At 42.2% G+C, this 19,969-nt stretch overlaps 1 protein-coding gene across 1 annotated transcript in view; it reads right to left on the bottom strand.

Annotated features, from left to right (window-relative positions):
• Positions 1–8,454: 8,454 nt before the first annotated feature.
• LOC112254348 (RING1 and YY1-binding protein B) overlaps positions 8,455–19,969 on the bottom strand; it is a 42,350-nt gene continuing 30,835 nt past the window's right edge. Inside the window, exons 3-5 of the mRNA XM_042324283.1 lie at positions 17,697–18,440; positions 11,274–11,357; positions 8,455–10,332 (exon numbers count right to left, since the gene is read on the bottom strand). Of these exons, the coding sequence (XP_042180217.1) occupies positions 10,083–10,332; positions 11,274–11,357; positions 17,697–18,440 (1,078 nt within the window). The 3' untranslated portion in view covers positions 8,455–10,082. The remainder of the gene's footprint in view (positions 10,333–11,273; positions 11,358–17,696; positions 18,441–19,969) is intronic.

Genomic DNA, 19,969 nt, shown 5'->3' with positions numbered 1-19,969 from the left:
ATGCAGCAACATTGAAAAACACCCTGTGCTCACATGAAAACATGACCATAGTCCATCCAGCAACAATACAGGTTGGAGAACGCAACCAACCAACCTCTGTGTGACCACAGTGACTAAGGCCTCAGTCTTAAATGGATGGTGCATCCACTGCAATTTAGTCCTATTAATTATTAAGCCGGCGATGTTGAGTATTATACAGTTCACATACTTAATAATAATTGGAGTTCAGTGAGTAGGTCAAGAATGATTACACACTGCATCAGACAGGCGGTGAGCAGCCATTTGTTCAGTAGTAATTAGCCCCAATGATAGAGCAATGCACTGCATTAAGCGAGAGAGGATAGGACATGTTCAATCCCTTTAACACTGGGAAATTAAGACGATAATTGACAATAATGGTCGGCCAATTCCTATGAAGACAACACAATAGTTTTCACCCTCTGATAACGGTGAAACAACTGCCGTTGTAAGATAATTGCACGGGGCAATCGTTAGTCCCGGTTTTGTTCTTAACTCATTCATTTCAGCATGACATCAATCAAGGAAGTATTCAGTATAAAGAGACAACGGTAAAGGTTTTAAGCTAGCGTGGTGTAAAACAGCTTAGACAGAGACAGAGCCAGGTATCAGGTCGTCAGGCCGTGTAAATGGTCCCAGCGAGCAGGTGAAGCTGAAGCCAGGCCCTGAGGTGCAGACATGACAGATAGAAACATGATAGCTATCAGAGGCTGGGTTTCTGACCTCCAGGCATGTCTGCTTTACAAGCCTCTCAAGGCGCCAGAGTTCATCAATAATTTACCGCGCGGCTGCTCGTGTTAACACTATCCTTAAGCGCAGTCATTATGTATAAGAAACACACACACGAACGTACGCATGAGCACGGACGGACATCACATGGTTCTGTGGCACCTTAATTGGGGAGGAAGGGCTAATGGCAATGACTGGAGCAGTATGAGTGGAATGGTATCAAATACATCAAACGTGTTCGATGCCATTCCATTTGTTCCGTTTCAGATATTATTATGAGCCGTTCTCCCCTCAGCAGCCTCTTGTGGCTGGCGCGCGCACGCACGCACGCACGCACGCACGCACGCACGCACGCACGCACGCACACACACACACACACACACACACACACACACACACACACACACACACACACACACACACACACACACAGAGAGAGATAGTGTGAATGTTCTGAAATTATATGCAATGTTATGAAATGATCCTCATTATCTCATGTCATCATGAGAAGGTGTAATTTTGCACACAATAATGGCAGGCAAAGATCATACAATATGGTCAGCATAAGACAGAGGATTCAAGACTGTCCAATTTCCTAGAAAGTATGGAAAGTCTAAATTAAACTCCATTTCATTTCAGTTCCTGGCACAAATATGAAGGCAATGCGTGGCAGCTGTAAAAGCAAATGTGTCCTCCCACAGACATGGTGGGGAAAAGGAGCCAAGTTCTTGAACAGAGATTTACAGTTCCAGTTTATGAGCACTGGGGGCTGCTGCTCAATAAATCCTTTATCATTGGGCTTTTATTGGGAGATTATTTCTTCTCAGCAGACAGATGGGGATTGTGTTAAAATCATTCTGACTGAACCAAGATGTGGTGCCATCCATATAGACGGGCACTATAATAATTGTCAATAATTGAAATATAGTTAGTAGTTATGTGTCTATCACAAATCATGTCTGCTCCTAATGTGCTATTTGTGTTTTTGTCAACTCATGAGGAGTAGGTGGCAATCCGGTATTCTCACCAGTTCAGCTGTTGCTGCTGGAAAAATAACAGGTGTAGACTAACAGTGAACTGCTTACTTACGGGCCCTTCCCAACAATGCAGAGAGAATAATATAGAAAAATAATAACACGAGGAATAAATACACAATGAGTAACAATAACTTGGATATATACAGGGTACCAGTACCGAGGCTAGTGCAGGGGTACGAGGTAATTGAGGTAAATATGTACATATAAGTAAGGGTATAATTAGGGGTAAAGTGACTAGGCAACAGGATAGATAATACACATTAGGATAGATAATACATGTGATGAGTCAAAAGAGTTTGTGCAAAAACTGTCAATACAGATCGTCCGGGTAGCTATTTGGTTAACTATTTAATAGTCTTATAGCTTGGGGGTAGAAGCTGTTCAGGATCCTGTTGGTTCCAGACTTGGTGCATCGGTACCGCTTGCTGTGCAGAAGCAGAGGGAACAATTTAAGATTTGGGTGGCTGGAATCTTTGACCATTTTTAGGGACTTCCTCTGACTCTGCCTGCCTGGTATAGAGGTTCTGGATGGAAGGGAGCTCGACCCCAGTGATGCACGTACTACCCTCTATAGCGACTTGCGTTCGGATGCTAACCTATTGATTTGATGCAGCCAGCCGTGATGCAGCCAGTCAAGATACTCTCAATTGTGCAGCTGTAGAACTTTTTGAGGATCTGAGGGCCCATGCCAAATCTTTTCAGCCTCCTGAGGGGGAAAGAGGCATTGTCGTTCATTCTTCACAATTTTGTTGCTGTGTTGGGACCATGTTCAATGCTCAGCCCTCCGTTTGCTGTACTCCACGATCAGCTCCTTTGTTTGCTGACGTTGCGGGAGAAGTTGTCCTGGCACCACACTGCCAGGTCACTGACCTCCTCTCTATAGACGGTCTAATCGTCATTGGTGATCTAGCCTACCACCATTGTGTCGTCCGCAAACTTAATAATGGTGTTGGAGTCAACCGCGGCCACCCAGTCGTGGGTGAACAGGGAGTACAGGTGGGGAGTGGACGCGCACATGTGAGTTGTTGTTGCCCACCCGCACCACCAGGAAGCATCCCGTCAGGAAGTCCAGGATCCAGTTGCAGAGGGAGGTGTTCAGTCCCAGGGTCCTGAGCTTAGTGATGAGCTTGAAAGGCACTATGGTGTTGAACACTGAGCTGTAAGTCAATGAACAGCATACTCACACAGACCGGAGATCAATGAAGTATTGACTCTTACCTATCGAACTAAATGGTTTCCCCCATTGATTGCAGTGTAGAAATGAGACATGAGTGTGGTGTGACTTGTATTCATGATAAGCAACGCAAAACTTTTCAGTGGAATATCTCAGCACGTATCCTCAAAACGTATCCTATTTGCTGGAGTCCCTTGTTGGAGTCAGAGAACCTAATCATGTTCAAAGAAGCAGTGGACCCAACAGACTTTCTATAAAGCACCAGTTCAATTCCATGTTCTTAAGTGAATTGTCTGCGCGTGCATCTGGACAACAAACAACATCAGGTATCAAATGGACCACGGGATCTGTTCTGTCAGGTGTTACAGTTAAGAGTTCGAAGGACATGTGGGGCTTGTAGATCTGGGTGGAGTCCAGTGACAACGTTTACTTGCGCTCCAAGCCACTGCAGTTATGAAGGCGTTAACATTCTGCAGTAAAAATAAAGAAGAATCCACTGGGAACAGAAAGAAAATGCAGCAGATATCACTCATGTGATTCCAGGGCATGAAGAAACAGTTGTGCTCAAACAAGCACAGTGCTTTAATTTCAGCTCTTGGAAGGTGCAGTATGTGGAGAGGCTCTGAGAGAGGTCTGACTGCTGAGGAGGGAGTGGGTTGAGAGCTCCAGCTCTATACAGGGCATGGCAGTCTGAGGTGATGCAGGTGGCTGTCCGGACCCTGTGGTGGCCACCTCCCAGGAACCTACTACCTCTCCTGCTGTGTTATCTGCTCAATACACACTGATACCCATATTTCCATCCTGCAATACATACACATAACACATGCATTCTGCAAAATGTTAACATCTACTTTGCTGGTTGAGAATGCTAGAATCATGTGGCAATCTGGGAAACGATAGAGAAAATAGCTGCACATTTTCACTAGACTAATTAGTGGGAGACAAATACAAACTTGGAAGTGAGGTCTGCATAGAGACAAAGAGGATGGTCTTGCTTTTAGACTAGCCTACCACGGACTCTGTTTGGAAGCAGTTAAGTGCTGTGTGCTGTCAAAACAACATTTGGTAGATTATTGAAATCATAGACAATACTTTGTAATCATGCCCAATCAATCAAACTGTTGCTCGAATGATGTTTTGACCATGATGCTTGACCTTGCCACATGCTCTGGATTCCGTTTAGCTGACACGCTAGCTAAGAAATGTGAAGCTAATCATGCAGATGACCCTCTCTGTGGTGAAAATCAATAAGAGTAAATATATCTGGCATAACTTCTAAATGATAAATTAGGCACTACAAAAATATTGGGAGATTGCAGAAACAAGACACATTCTCCTTCTGTTAAAACACATTGTTCAATATTAGGTGTCTTTTTTTTCTCTCTTTTTTATCAAAGCTGCTCTCTTATCCGCAACGTACAATCGTTCCTCACCATATGGACTCATTCACAGTGCAGTGCGGTTAAGTTTTGGCTGGAGGAGAAGAGGGGGTCTCCAGTGGAAGAGAGCCATCTGTTAGAACCTGAGTGGAGCAGAAGTCATTCTGAAGAGCGTCTCTCTCTAGGGGAGAGTCCGGAAGTGGACTAGGCAGCAGGGAAGGCCAAACCCTGTCACTGGATAGCCCAAAGACATTACAAGGACTGTACTGAGCCACAAAAACTACTGCACAATCTGAGACTAGAGCCACAACAACAGAGGTAGAATAGGAACAAGGTGTTATGATTCTACAAGGTGTCAAATTATACTTCCTTGGTCATTATATTTTGTCGAGGAGCGGTTGAGAGTCCGGTTTTGCAACATAGTGCAAGCAGATGACGACATAGCAAGCAACTGGATAGCAATTCAAGTTACCTTTAAGTATAACTCGTTCAAATCAAAGTTTATTAGTCAGGTACACAGTTTAGCAGATGTCATAGCAGGTGCAGCAAAATGCTTCTTCTAATCATCATGTGTCTTTGACTCATCTGTGGTGTCCAGTCTTCCAGGTTGTGACAGACAGCAGAGGGCTGCTGCTTCTGCCCCCGAGCCCCGCCTTATCCTACTGTCAGAGAGCTCTGCTGCCCTGCTGCTCTGTTAACCAGCCACTGAGTAGGAAGGATTTCCCCAGCAGAGATGACTGGGGGGTGTCTACCTGTAAGGATCCCCCGTGTCTCGTGTCACTGCACTGTGTAGAAGGAAATCCCCCTCACCTCCCTCCCTCTTCATACACTCAGACATCTCAATCAGGTCTGAGTGATAGTGCGGGAGACGACCAGGCTGGCGTGACGGCTGATCTGTGACGGCAGCCAGAGATAACGGATAAGACATGGAAGCCACAGCTCAGGACACTGCTCCGTCAGAGGGGGAAATAAAGAAAACTAAATTCCCAAGGAATAGATAACTTTAACAATTTTATTTGTGAAAAACTACAAGCAAAATTCATAAATATACATTTCTATTTGAAGCGGAGGAAATGATAAGGTAGCCTATAAGCGTTAAGCCGTGCACATGCCAGGAAACATGTATTATTCAACATTGTATAAGCTAGTAGACAAGAAGCGGTGATCCTTTGAAATTCGCTCCATACATTTCCACACTAGTGAAGTAATGTGACCATCTCACAGGGTGACCAATGACACATGAGCAAGTATTAAGAAAGAAAATGCAAACAAGATTAAACAAAAAAATTGATTAATATACTGACCATACATACTTTTACTGAGCATTAACTTTAAAAGCATTGTACAAGACATTGTAATACGGGAAAATGAAAAGAGCTTGTTGACAATTCCACAATAAATAAGTGATGCCGGGACAGATTTTTCACTTTAAAAAGTATGTCAAACAAAAACCAATGATAGCAAAGTTAAACAAACCATACAACTTTGTGAATAATTTCCTACCATTTTTAAAACACATTTACTTGAAGAGCAGTGCAGATGCAACACACTGGGCAGATGTCATTTCAACATCTAGTCTTGATTTACATTTGGTTGAGTTGTCAACTAAGATAAATTTAACGTGAAATCGAAATAATATATTCACCATGTCAATAAAGTTGGGTGAAAAAATGAAAAACAAATCCCTTATGTTGGACTTTTTGCAAATCCAGTTTCCCCGTTGATTCAACGTCATCACATTGAATGTTTTTGTTGAAATTATGTGGAAACAACGTTGATTCAACGTCATCACATTGAATGTTTTTGTTGAAATTATGTGGAAACAACGTTGATTCAACGTCATCACATTGAATGTTTTTGTTGAAATTTTGTGGAAACATCGTTGATTCAACCAGTTTTTGCCCAGTGGGAAAGTCTGGGAGAACAATGACGGTTAGCAAACTTTGGATTGGCACTGTTCTTCATGTAAATGTGTTTTGTAAAATTCCAGTGGAAATTGTTAAAAGTAGTCCTTATGGATAGAGTTATATGGTTTGTTTAACTTTGCAATCACTGGTTTTTGTTTGACATACACTTTAAAGTGAAAAAAGTTAGTCTCAGCGTCACTCTTTTACACTCTTTTAATTGCCCTTGTATAATACATTTAAATAGGAAATTCAAGAGATTAATGTTACTCAGTCAATAAACAAACAGTCTATATATTTAGGTGTCTGACAAACAAAGCTAAAAAAATGTAACCATCTTTACACAGTAAATTAAGGTTACTGGTCGCACAAGAACAGAACTGCTTGCGCGTAAAACAAAGGAAAAATATATCAAATAAAACAATGCCATTCTAATAAAGTTTGCTCTTGCACCATTTCAGACTATACATACAAGCAAAGTTTTATATACCCAGCAAATGGCCATTTTCAATAATTTAACATACAATTAATCAATTCTATAATAATGTCACAGAAGTCAGTCATGTGAATATGGTTGCGGGTAAGGCATGTGAAAATATAGCTTTTGAAGCCAATTTCTTCTGGATTGCATTACAAAGCAAAGAGTTAACATTCTCAGTAAAAATGTGACCGATAGCATATTTTTCTTCATATCTCAGCCAGACACCTCATTAATTCTGTTCACATTGCATTTTCTTTGAGTAAATCTGATCTTCTTCCTCATTCAATGTAGCCTAGAGACTCCATATCTTTGCACAAAATATAGAGTTTAAATAGATAATTATTACATATCATAATCATACAGCTGAACAGCAAAACGAAACTCGGGGAGGAGTCAGAAGAAGTTACAACTGATGCTTAGGCCATGCAAAGTTGATTAACTGTCAACAGATTTCATTTTTTAGTAAACTGAGGCGAGTGAGTGAAAAAGAAAAGAAAAAAAAGCAACCTTAGTACAACACCTAGCAACATTACCAACAGATTTCAGCCTTTTGGTAAAACAGTTTTGGAATGAGTCACAGGCCCCCACCCACCCACCCCATGTCAGAAGCTGGACAGCACCCTTGAAAACCTGTCCTGGCACAGTTCATTCAGTTTTAGGCACAGTACATTTTTTCCAGAGGCATAGTTGAGCCATTACTAATAAGTGATGTGCCATCTGAAATAAATAGCAGTCTCCTAAAGAAATCAGACCTACTCTCCCTATTATGATCAGCTTCAGCTTCTATTTAGCTTGACTTCTACATTCTTCACATCTCCCACTAACATACAAATTGGATTTTTAGACAGCTGAAGCAAGCACACATTTTCTTCGGGAAATGGGCCTTTTCTAGTTGCCATATTTAGAAATGATAGAAATGTTTACTTTGCAGGTTGACTAGCATCTATTGAGCCGTAATGTTCCATAAATTGAATGCCCAACTCTACTTGATCGACAAAACACGTTTTGTAGCCACATAATCCAGAAAGGAAGGCTATAGCTCTTCTTTAGCCCCAAGAATACTGCTCACAATTCTCAAATTCTTATTTTGATTCACAGCAATTGAACCAGATCCCAACAATAGTGAAGTGGATATTTTATTTCATCAACAAATCATTTTAAAGAATTGATACATCAAATGAATCGTTAAAAAAAATATATATGTGGTCGAGAAATGTGAAACAGGCATCCGTTAAAACAGTAAATCAACTTTGTATTGGCTTATTGGACAACGAACATTGCTTATTCACAACACACAAATATGATTATCGTATCTACACTAAATAGATCGTAAAGCCTTTACTACAACACTTGCCGGTAGACTCATGGTCACGGTAAGTTAGAAGGGTATGCCTACCTTGCCTGACCTGCTTTAGAGAAGTCTATAGGGATAGATTGAACTGGCCTTCTCAGGCCAACTGGTTCTCTGCAGGGGGAGATACTGTTCAGCGGACAGTGGAGCAGAGGCTCAAAGCACAGGGCTTTACATGGCTCCAAGAGCTTCTGAACACTGCAGAGTTCCCTGCAGCTTACTGCCCATTGAATGCTTTTCATTGCCTTTCATTGTTCTCCAAGTAGAGAAACTGACTTGTAATTGAACTAATGTTAAAGTGTGGTTATTTTCTGTTCTGCTTATTCTCAGGTTTATCTAAGTAAGTTCCTTATAAAATGGACAAGAATTACACCATTTAAATGGATTATATTAGTCTTTATTTAAAATGTATTTCATTTCACACATTTTATAATTGCATCTCAAATTGTTATTCATTTGTCTATGTATCATGTCATTATGAAATTCCTTTGGTCCTTCAATAAATAAAACTAAGATATACACATTTATTCTTTATACAATTTAATACAGTTAAAGAGGAAATGGTCTATTTTCATCTAAGGAGAATGAGAATTAGAACCATTTAATTGGTTATTTAGGTAAGTGTTTACTGCTTTGAAAATGCAAAACAAAAATGCAATATTATTCTATTAGCTATATCATCTACTTGCCATGTTTCTGCCTTCAATTAACCTACATATTGGAGTCTTAAATATATCTTAGCAGAAAAAGTCACTCAAATCAATTCTCAAATTGTCATGAACTGTCCAGGCCTTTGCACTAAATAAACCGGAAAAATCACAACTTTGTAAACCAGAGCATTCAAAAAAAAAAAAACAGTAAACTTTCGCTAGGACTTCTAAAAACCTGAAGTCCCTTAGCATCAGTTGGATATCATAAACAGTATATGGCATCACTATATTACAGTTCAAACTGTGGTCTTGACAGGTGGATCTGAACTTGACCTTTCCTTCAGTCATTACAGAAAAAAAAAAAAAAAGGTACCACACCTTTCCTCAACTGGCTACCCAATATTAAAGCGACGGAATGCAAAAACATCAACAACTTTAGTGTTTTTCACAATAGCCTACACTAGAGTTAAGGACAGGAGACAGACTGTTTAAGATATATAGCATCTATCAGACTAAATGATAGACAAAGGTTTGGGTGTGTGTTGAGTTGACATTGTAGGCCCTTCAAATCAAAACAAAGCAGGTGACCTTTATATGCTGCACATTCACCTCTACACATCAACCTGAAAGACCACATGGAGGTTCAAATTAAAATCAGACACGAGTGAGAGAGAGTGTGCGAAAGAGGCAGAGAGAAAGAGAGCAAGCGAGAATTTCTGGGTTATTAGCACTTTTGTTGGATCGTGTGAATGACAGTCCCACGTTGGAAACTGTTTCACAGTGTATCGATGTAGCACCAGTGTGTTGTGGTCTCAAGTGTGTTGTGGTCTCAAGTGTCTTGTCCCATCCTCCCAGTTCAACCATCAAAACAAGTGTCAAAGTGAGAGATGGGGTACAACTACACAGCAAAGCCTCAACAAAATAAAAATCTCTCAAAGTATAAGGGTGCAACAAGTAATAAATAAGGGTCATGTTTCAGAGTTGCTAAAATGGTGGTGGTTATTGTGTACAGCAGATCATTTCTTTACACAAAAACAAAATGTCGGCCGCACATCCACGTACAAATATCAAACAATACATACAAGTGTCAGGATGCCACCAGTGGGGGCGCTATTCTCATCAGCCCCACTCTCCCGCCTGGGCCATGCTCAACGTGTACCCATGATTGGACGTTTCTCCATTAGGCGCATGCCATGGGCTGCTCCAATCAGAAGGCAGACTGCTCCAATCAACTAGCTCTCTCTCAGCATCCTGGGACGGTGATGGAAGGAAGGCGGAGGCAGGAGGAAGGAAGGTGAAATATCTCCCCCTAAGGGATCCCATCCACAGAGTCATCACGGAGCACCTGGACTGGAGGGCTCAGAAGGACTCGTCGTGCCCCACAGAGAGCTCTCCTTTGGGAGTGGAGGCGCGAGACGAGCTCTTGTCCATGCTCTCGGAGCCGGAGCTCTGGTGCCGCTGCTCGGAGCCCGAGCTGGATGTCACGGTGGACGAGGATGTGGACGAGGAGCGGGTCTTCTCCTTAAAGTCCGTTATGATGACTGTCACGTTCCCCACCGTTATGGCTAGCTGCTGAGCGGTGCTCCGGTCAATGTTCTTCAGTTTGGGCCTGGTCAGCAGGAGGGAAACACAGGGTTAGGATTACATTGATAAAACTGCCTTACTAAGATACAACCACATTAAGGTGTGTAGTACAGTGTGGGTGGTTAGACCCAACCGCTCATTTCAATGTATACTACAAGGCCAACAGGAGTAAGAGGGAGAAAGAGTGAGAAGAACATGAAATAACATTTATGAATCACTTGAGTTTGATTTAGGGATTTTGACAATGAAGTCCTTTTCTACATACCCAGAGTCAGATGAATTAGTGGATACCATTTTTGTGTCTCAGTGTGCAGTGCGAAGAAAGTAGCTAACTAGTGTTAGCACAATTGCTTACTAGCATTAGTGCAATGCCTGGAAGTATATGGTAACAGCTAGCATGCTCCCCTAGACTTCCAGTCATTGCGCTAACGCTAGTTAGCATTGGCCCACTACCTCTAACTTCCTTCATACTGGATGCATAGACATAACAATGGTATCCATGAGTTCATCTGACTCTGGGGAAGTAGATAAAGTAGGTAACTGGCAAAATTCCGAAGTGTCCCTTTAAAGCGGCAATCAGCAGTTGAAACAATAACAGTGTTCTCCCCACCTCCGTTTCGGGACAAAGCTGAGAGATGGGGCTGGAGAAATGTAAGCACAAACTCATATACAAATGCTATGGATCCATGATATTTTTTTATGAGTTTTAACCATATATTGAGACAATAGTTTTTGTTCACATTTACTTTGTTTACAAACATTGGAGTAAAACAAGCTTATGAGAAATTCATAGGTTATATTCTTCAAGCATCCATGGGAACATGTAGCAACTGCTGATGGCCCCTTCTAGAATATCTTGTACGAGTTCCAATTAAAAAAGTGCCATGACAGGTTCTCACAATGTCCAACTGGAAGATAAGGTCAGTACTAGTAGTGGAAGACATCTGTAAGAGGAGAATCACCCACCTGGAGATGTGAGAGTTGTTGATCTTGGTTGTTGACTCCCCAGACTGTATGCTGGGTAAGCTCTGATGAACGTCTGTCTTGGGTCTGCACAGAAACAGAAAACACAGAGGAGTATATTATATATACTGCTCAAAACAATAAAGGGAACACTTAAACAACACAATGTAACTCAGTCAATCACACTTCTGTGAAATCAAACTGTCCACTTAGGAAGCAACACTGATTGGCAATAAATTACACATGCTGTTGTGCAAACGGAATAGACAACAGGTGGAAATTATAGGCAATTAGCAAGACACCCCCAATAAAGGAGTGGTTCTGCAGGTGGTAACCACAGACCACTTCTCAGTTCCTATGCTTCCTGGCTGATGTTTTGGTCACTTTTGAATGCTGGAGATGCTTTCACTCTAGTGGTAGCATGAGACGGAGTCTACAACCCACACAAGTGGCTCAGGTAGTGCAGCTCATCCAGGATGGCACATCAATGAGAGCTGTGGCAAGAAGGTTTGCTGTGTCTGTCAGCGTAGTGTCCAGAGCATGCAGGCGCTACCAGGAGATAGGCCAGTACATCAGGAGACGTGGAGGAGGCCAACAACCCAGCAGCAGGACCGCTACCTCCGCCTTTGTGCAAGGAGGAGCACTGCCAGAGCCCTGCAAAATGAACTCCAGCAGGCCACAAATGTGCATGTGTCTGCTCAAATGGTCAGAAACAGACTCCATGAGGGTGGTATGAGGGCCCGACGTCCACAGGTGGGGGTTGTGCTTACAGCCCAACACCGTGCAGGACGTTTGGTATTTGCCAGAGAACACTAAGATGGGCAAATTCGCCACTGGCGCCCTGTGCTCTCTTCACAGATGAAAGCAGGTTCACACTGAGGATGTGACAGACGTAACAGTCTGGAGACGCCGTGGAGAACGTTCTGCTGCCTGCAACATCCTCCAGCATGACCGGTTTGGCGGTGGGTCAGTCATGGTGTGGGGTGGCATTTCTTTGGGGGGGGGGCCGCACAGCCCTCCATGTGCTCGCCAGAGGTAGCCTGACTGCCATTAGGTACCGAGATGAGATCCTCAGACCCCTTGTGAGACCATATGCTGGTGCAGTTGGCCCTGGGTTCCTCCTAATGCAAGACAATGCTAGACCTCATGTGGCTGGAGTGTGTCAGCAGTTCCTGCAAGAGGAAGGCATTGATGCTATGGACTGGCCCGCCCGTTCCCCAGACCGGAATCCAATTGAGCACATCATTTCTCACTCCATCCACCAACGCCACGTTGCACCACAGACTGTCCAGGAGTTGGCAGATGCTTTAGTCCAGGTCTGGGAAGAGATCCTCAGGAGACCATCCGCCACCTCATCAGGAGCATGCCCAGGCATTGTAGGGAGGTCATACAGGCACGTGGAGGCCACACACACTACTGAGCCTCATTTTGACTTGTTTTAAGGACATTATATCAAAGTTGGATCAGCCTGTAGTTTAATTTTGAGTGTGACTCCAAATCCAGACCTCCATGGGTTGATAAATTTGATTTCCATTGATAATTTGTGTGTGATTTTGTTATCATCACATTCAACTATGTAAAGAAAAAAGTATTTAATAAGAATATTACATTCATTCAGATTTAGGATGTGTTATTTTAGTGTTCCCTTTATTTTTTTGAGCAGTGTATATAAATATATGTTTTTTTTTCTTTAGGTGGTAGATCAGCTTTAATATTGCAGATTGTCGTTTCCATCAATGTAATTGTCTGCATCACTTCCAATCCTCATATTTTTTTTGCAAATACACATACATACAGTTGAAGTCGGAAGTTTACATACAACTTAGCCAAATACATTTAAACTCAGTTTCACAATAATAATGTGAAACTGACGCCTTTTCACACACGCCTTTTCAGTTCTGCCCACACATTTTCTGTTGTCCTTAGGCCATTTGCCACAACTTTCAAAGTATGCATGGGGGTCAATGTACATTTGGAAGACCCATTTGCGACCAAGCTTTAACTCATTGCGTTTACTTGATAGCTACCCACACAAATAACTGAAAAGCTATTTTGTTGAAAATCTGTAGGCCTATGTCGATCACTTAAATTCTGACTGACCAGAATTTAAGTGATCGACATAGGCCTACAGATTTTCAACAAAATACAATAAATATTGGCTGACTTCACATATTACTTTTTTAGTCATAACAGAAATGTATCATTATTTGAGGCATTGTTTTCGTGGGGTGGCTGAGAACCCACGTTGTGTGACACTTAAATGACCCAAAATACAAGGCTACACATTATGTACCATCAATCTCAATCTTAATCTCGCTAGAACAAAGTGTTAATAAGATAAATTCATTAAAAAAATTAAAAGCAATACAAATAGGTTCTCCAGTAGGCATCTACTGATGTTGCTTCAATATTTACACAATTTGCCTTCCTCATGTTGCCATCTATTTTGTGAAGCGCACCAGTCCCTCCTGCAGCAAAGCACCCCCACAACATGTGTCATGAACGAAGTAGATGCTAACTATAGTTTTGGCAAGTCGGTTAGGACAAGAAATTTGTGGAGTGGTTGAAAAACAAGTTAATGACTCCAACCTAAGTGTATGTAAACTTCCAACTTCAACTGTATGTGCAAGTTCTCCCACTTAAAAATATGAGAGAGGCATGTAATTTTCATCATAGGTACACTTCAACTATGACAGACAAAATTAGAAGAAAAAAACCCAGAAAATCACATTGTAGGATTATTAATGAATTTGTTTGCAAATTATGGTGGAAAATAAGTATTTGGTCACAAACAAGCAAGATTTCTGGCTCTCACAGACCGGTAACAACTTATTTAAGAGGCTCCTCTGTCCCCTACTCGTTACCAGTATAAAAGACACCGGTCCACAACCTCAGTCACACTCCAAAATGGCCAAGGCCAAAGAGCTGTCATAGGACACCAGAAACAAAATTTTAGACCTGCACCAGGCTGGGAAGACAATCTGCATTACGTAAGCAGCTTGGTTTGAAGAAATCAACTGTGGGAGCAAGTATTAGGAAATGGAAGACATACAAGACCACTGATAATCTCCCTCGATCTGAGGCTCCACACAAGATCTCACCCCGTGGGGTCAAAATGATCACACGAACGGTGAGCAAAAATCCCAGAACCCCACGGGGGGAACCTAGTGAATGACCTGCAGAGAGCTGGGACCAAAGTAACAAAGCCTACCATCAGTAACACACTACGCCGCCAGGGACTCAAATCCTACAGTGCCAGACGTGTCCCCCTGCTTAAGCCAGCACATGTCCAGGCCCGTCTGAAGTTTGCTAGAGAGCATTTGGATAATCCAGAAGAAGATTCTCCCAATGTCATATGGTCAGATGAAACCAAAATATAACTTTTTGGTAAAAACTCAACTCGTTGTGTTTGGAGGACAAAGAATGCTGAGTTGCATCCAAAGAACACCATACCTACTGTGAAGCATGGGGGTGGAAACACCATGCTTTGGGGCTGTTTTTCTGCAAAGGGATCAGGAAGACTGATCCGTGTAAAGGAAAGAAGGAATGCTGCCATGTATCGTGAGATTTTGAGTGAAAACCTCCTTCCATCAGCAAGGGCATTGAAGATGAAACGTGGCTGGGTCTTTCAGCATGACAATGATCCCAAACACACCGCCCGGGCAACGAAGGAGTGGCTTCGTAAGAAGCAGTTCAGGATCCTGGAGTGGCCTAGCCAGTCTCCAGATCTCAACCCCATAGAAAATCTTTGGAGGGAGTTGAAAGTCCGTGTTGCCCAGCAACAGCCCCAAAACATCACTGCTCTAGAGGAGATCTGCATGGCGGAATGGGCCAAAATACCAGCAACAGTGTGTGAAAACCTTGTGAAGACTTACAGAAAATGTTTGACCTCTGTTATATACCCTTTGTTGGCAGTGACAAAGTATTGAGATAAACTTTAGTTATTGACCAAAAACTTATTTTCCACCATAATTTGCAAATACATTCATTAGAAATCCTACAATGTGATTTTCTGGATTTTTTCTTCTCATTTTGTCTGTCATAGTTGAAATGTACCTATGATGAAAATTACATGCCTCTCATCTTTAAGTGGGAGAACTTGCACAATTGGTGGCTGACTAAATACGTTTTTGCCCCACTGTACATGTTATGGGCACAGTATGTTTTACATTAGTTCTCTTGTTATTAGTCCCAACCTTCAGCTCCATTCAACCCCTCCAATTTATCTCTTAACACCATCCATATTGGATTCTATTTGCCATATATTTTTCAACTGTGATGTTTCACAAAAGTTCTGAACCTTTATTTACATTGTTTCTACAGATTGTAAATTGTAAATAAACATTTTTTGCAAAAATTATTATATTATTGATCGATTGACTATAACTTTTCAGATCGCCCAGTAGTGCTATCTGCAGGGTTAGTTTCAGGTAAATGTTGCAAATCTTCAGCTATTGCTGGACCTGTGACCAAAAACAAGCTACATATGGATAGTACCAAAACAAATGATCTAATGATTCTGCCTCTTCTCATACAATAAGAAAAAGACAACTGATCTCCAGGTGTAGGCAAGACCATAAGCAAATAGGTAAACTGGGATATGACTAAAGAGTTAATCAGGGAGGTTTTTCCACAAATAGAAGGGTATTTACCTTTCTATGGTAGCAAGATCTTATGTATTTTACTAACCTTTTATAAAAATGTATTGGAGTGAGATGATTTATTTTGGGATATGTATACAGAGTATTCCCACAACACCATTAGACCATTTTATTGGTAAACTACATGGTAATGTAAAAGTTGTATTTTTTGTGATCCAATATGTAATTTAGTACACTTATCAATTGGTTGTAATCCAGAGAAGTTAGAAAAATGATCTAGATCCTCTGAGGCTGTGGAGTGATCCAAGTTGTGGATCTTAAAAAAAACATGAATCATCAGCATACAATGACACCTTTGTTTTTCAGCCCTGTATTTCTATTCACTTGATATTATTGTTGGATCTGATTTTAACAGCTAACATTTCGATGGCCATAATTAATAGATATGCTGATAGTGGACAACCTTGTTTTACTCCTATCGACAGTTTAAAACTTTCTAAGTAGCCATTATTTACTATTTTACACCTAGGGTTACTATACACGATTTTAACCCATTTTATAAGAGATTCTCCAAAATTGAAATGTTCCAGGCATTTCTCTAAAAACTCCAGTCATACTTTATCAAAAGCCTTTTCAAAGTCAGCAATGAATAGCAGGCCTGGTTTCCCAGATTTTTCATAGTGTTTCCAGTACTTGCCTTATATTATCTCCAATGTAAAAAAAAAAAACCTGTCTGATTAGAATGAATAATGTCTGACAATAAATAATGTCTGACAATAAATCACTGAAGTGTAAGATGCCTCCAATTTTTTTTTTAAAGGACTGGATCTTTATATTTCCCACTTGTACCCTGTTTCAGTAATAATGAAATCAGACCTTGTTGAGTGTCTGATAATCTACCATTTACATAGGAGTGGTTAAAACATGCTAATAACGGTCCTCTGAGTATATCAAAAAAGGTTTGGTATACCTGAAAATGGTATATGCCATCCAGCCCTGGAGTTATCCCAGTTAAAGGCTTTAATTGCATCAAGAAGTTCCTTCTCTATAATATCACCTTCACAGGAGTCTTTCTGTATGGCTGTTCATTTAAAGTTATTAATAGAAAAAATGTCCATACAATTAGCTTCGGTTAAAAGGCGCTGAAGGAGACAAATGAAAACACATGCTTTAAGGTACTTTGCTTCCTCTTCCAAAATATCATTTCGTGAATCATTGGTGACTCCGTCATTTGTAACAAGTTACAGTAAATTATTTTTGGGAGCATTTCTATGTTGAAGATAAAAAAATATTTTGGTGTATTTTCCCCCATATTCCATTCAGTTTGCTTTATTATTATTATTATAATTAATATATTACACTTGATCTTTGTTGAATAAGTTCCTCCATTTCTTTTTCTTCCAACTTATTCTGAGCCTCTATGGTACAGTTTTCATTGCCATCTATCTGTTCTGTTAGACCTTCAATTTCCTTTGTTTGTATGGATGCCTTTGACCTAAATTGCTTTTGTTTTAGAAAGGAGTACTGAATTGCATGGACTCTAAAGGCATATTTAAAAGTGGCCCATACAATAAGCGGATTTGCTGTACCCATGTTATAAATTCCTCTGTCCTAGTAAAAAACAAGTTATCATCCAATAGGCTTTGATTCAATTTCCAATATCCTCACCCACGTGGAAATTCAGTAAGAGTAATGTAATGTCTCTTTTAGCTTATTTGATGGTCTGACCACAGAGGAGTTTATTAGTAAAGTTCATGTCTGGAGAGGAAAGATGCTTACACAGACAATGAACAGACATCTTACTCCTTTATAAACACACACTGACCTGATCTTTTTGATGCTGGGTTTCTTGGCAACGGGCCTGGCTGGGCTGCTCTCTTTGATGCTGGGTTTCTTGGCAATGGGCCTGGCTGGGCTGCTCTCTTTGATGCTGGGTTTCTTGGCGATGGGCCTGGCTGGGCTGCTCTCTTTGATGCTGGGTTTCTTGGCGATGGGGCTGGCTGGGCTGCTCTCTTTGATGCTGGGTTTCTTGGCGATGGGCCCGGCTGGGCTGCTCTCTTTAATGCTGGGTTTCTTGGCAATGGGGCCAGCTGGGCTGCTCTCTTTTATGCTGGGTTTCTTGGCAATGGGGCCGGCTGGGCTGCTCTCTTTAATGCTGGGTTTCTTGGCGACGGGCCCGGCTAGGCTGCTCTCTTTGATGCTGGGTTTCTTGGCTATAGGCCCGGCTAGGCTGATCTCTTTGATGCTGGGTTTCTTGGCGATGGGCCTGGCTAGGCTGATCTCTTTCCCTTTTTCTTTCTCCTCCTCTTGCTCTGGCTTTTCTGCTTGGTCGTTTTCCGGCTTCTCCTTATTGCTCTCGTCTTTATCCAGGGGAGGTTCTCCTTCTACTTCTGGCTTCACTCTCTCCAGAAGCTCTCCCTCGGGGTGCTCCCCCTCCCCGTCCAAGAGCTCCCCGTCCGGGCCATGCTCCCTCTCAGGCCTCTCCTTCCTCTCCTTCTTGGGTGGGGGAGGCATCGCGTACTGTTGAGCCACCTGCTGGGCCACCAGCTGGGAGTTGATCCTGGGTTTCCTGTAGAGGCCAGGGCACAAATAGGGATTAGCAGGCAGCAGAGACTCCAGGCTCAGCTTTCTCAGGACAAGATGACCATAAGCAGCCCCTGCCTGACCACATAGCAACACACACACCCTCTCTGCATCATCTTATAAGGAGTTTGCTGGATTGAGTCACATTGCCTCTGTGGAGTGAAAGGGTTAATGTACACACACACGGCTGGCTGACTGGATGCAAGTGACAGCTCTTGGTCGGGCTGGTCTGTTTGAAGAGTAATCTCACTAGCTCAGTGCTATAATAAAATGAATGTGGGGATCACAAGGTGGGACAGTTGCAGCATGTCATTTACGTCCTCTAATCTGATTACTGCAGCGTTGGCCTCATTTGTCACAGACTGGGATACACAGAGACGTGCAGCCGCTCACTTACTAGCTGGCTAGCCCACCAGAGCAGAAAGAAGTCACTCTCTGTGGCTCTCTGTCGTCACACAGACACACCTAGCCTATTCTCTTTGAGCCAAACCATTCTCGTTCAGCAGGCAAATGCGTTGTGAGTGAGAGGTGGAGACAAATGAGTGCCTTGGTGGATGAATAAAAAGATCTAGGATAAAGGGCTCATTGGGAGCTCATCACTCTTCATCCTGAGAGGTTAGAAGAGGTACTTCATGGGGGGGAAAAAAACAAACACTTCAGGCAACTGAATGAGAATGCGAGGATTATTGTGTGAATAACTCCCGACTAGGGGCTGTTCTTAGTCCGACACGAAGCAGAGGGCCAGGGAAACAGCCCTTTGGAGGGTGATATTAACAATAATTCCCGGGTTATTGCTTTTATAAAACAGTTACTAACATATTTTTCTAAAGACTACATGTTTTCATTCAAATATTTAAAGGGCCTCCCGAGTGGTGCAGCAGTCTAAGGCGCTGTATCGCAATGCTAGTGGTGTCACTACAGATCCGGGTTCGATCCCGGGCTGTGTCGCAGCCGGCCGCGACTGGGAGACCCAAGAGGCAGCGCACAACGTTCCCAGCGTCGTCCAGGTTAGGGGAGGGCTTGGTCGGCCGGGATGGCCTTGTCCCATCGCAATCTAGCGACTCCTGTGGCGGGCCAAACGCATGCACGCTGACACGGTCGCCAGTTGGACAGTTTTTCCTCCAAAACATTGGTGCGGTTGGCATCTGGGTTAAGCGAGCAGTGTGTCAAGAAGCAGTGCGGATTGGTAGGGTGGTGTTTAAGAGGACGCATGGCTCTTGACCTTCGCCTCTCCCGAGTCCGTACGTGAGTTGCAGCAAATGGGACAAAACTAACTACAAACGAATTGGATATCATGAAATTGGGGAGGGAAAAAAAAGGTGCAAAAAGTACAAATATAATTTAAATTAGTAAATTCATTTTTCTCCATCCTTCCACAATATTGTCCGGGCAAAAGTCATTAGCCAAATGAACTGGTTGTCCATTCCAAATGTTCTAAACAAAAAAGGATGCCATGCAGGCTATAGTAGCTACTCATCCATTGCTAGCTAGCCAACTAGATCAAACACAATCACA

Source organism: Oncorhynchus tshawytscha, linkage group LG07 (assembly GCF_018296145.1).
Source record: "Oncorhynchus tshawytscha isolate Ot180627B linkage group LG07, Otsh_v2.0, whole genome shotgun sequence".
Lineage (NCBI taxonomy): Eukaryota > Metazoa > Chordata > Actinopteri > Salmoniformes > Salmonidae > Oncorhynchus > Oncorhynchus tshawytscha.
This window is presented reverse-complemented; position numbering and strand designations above follow the sequence as displayed.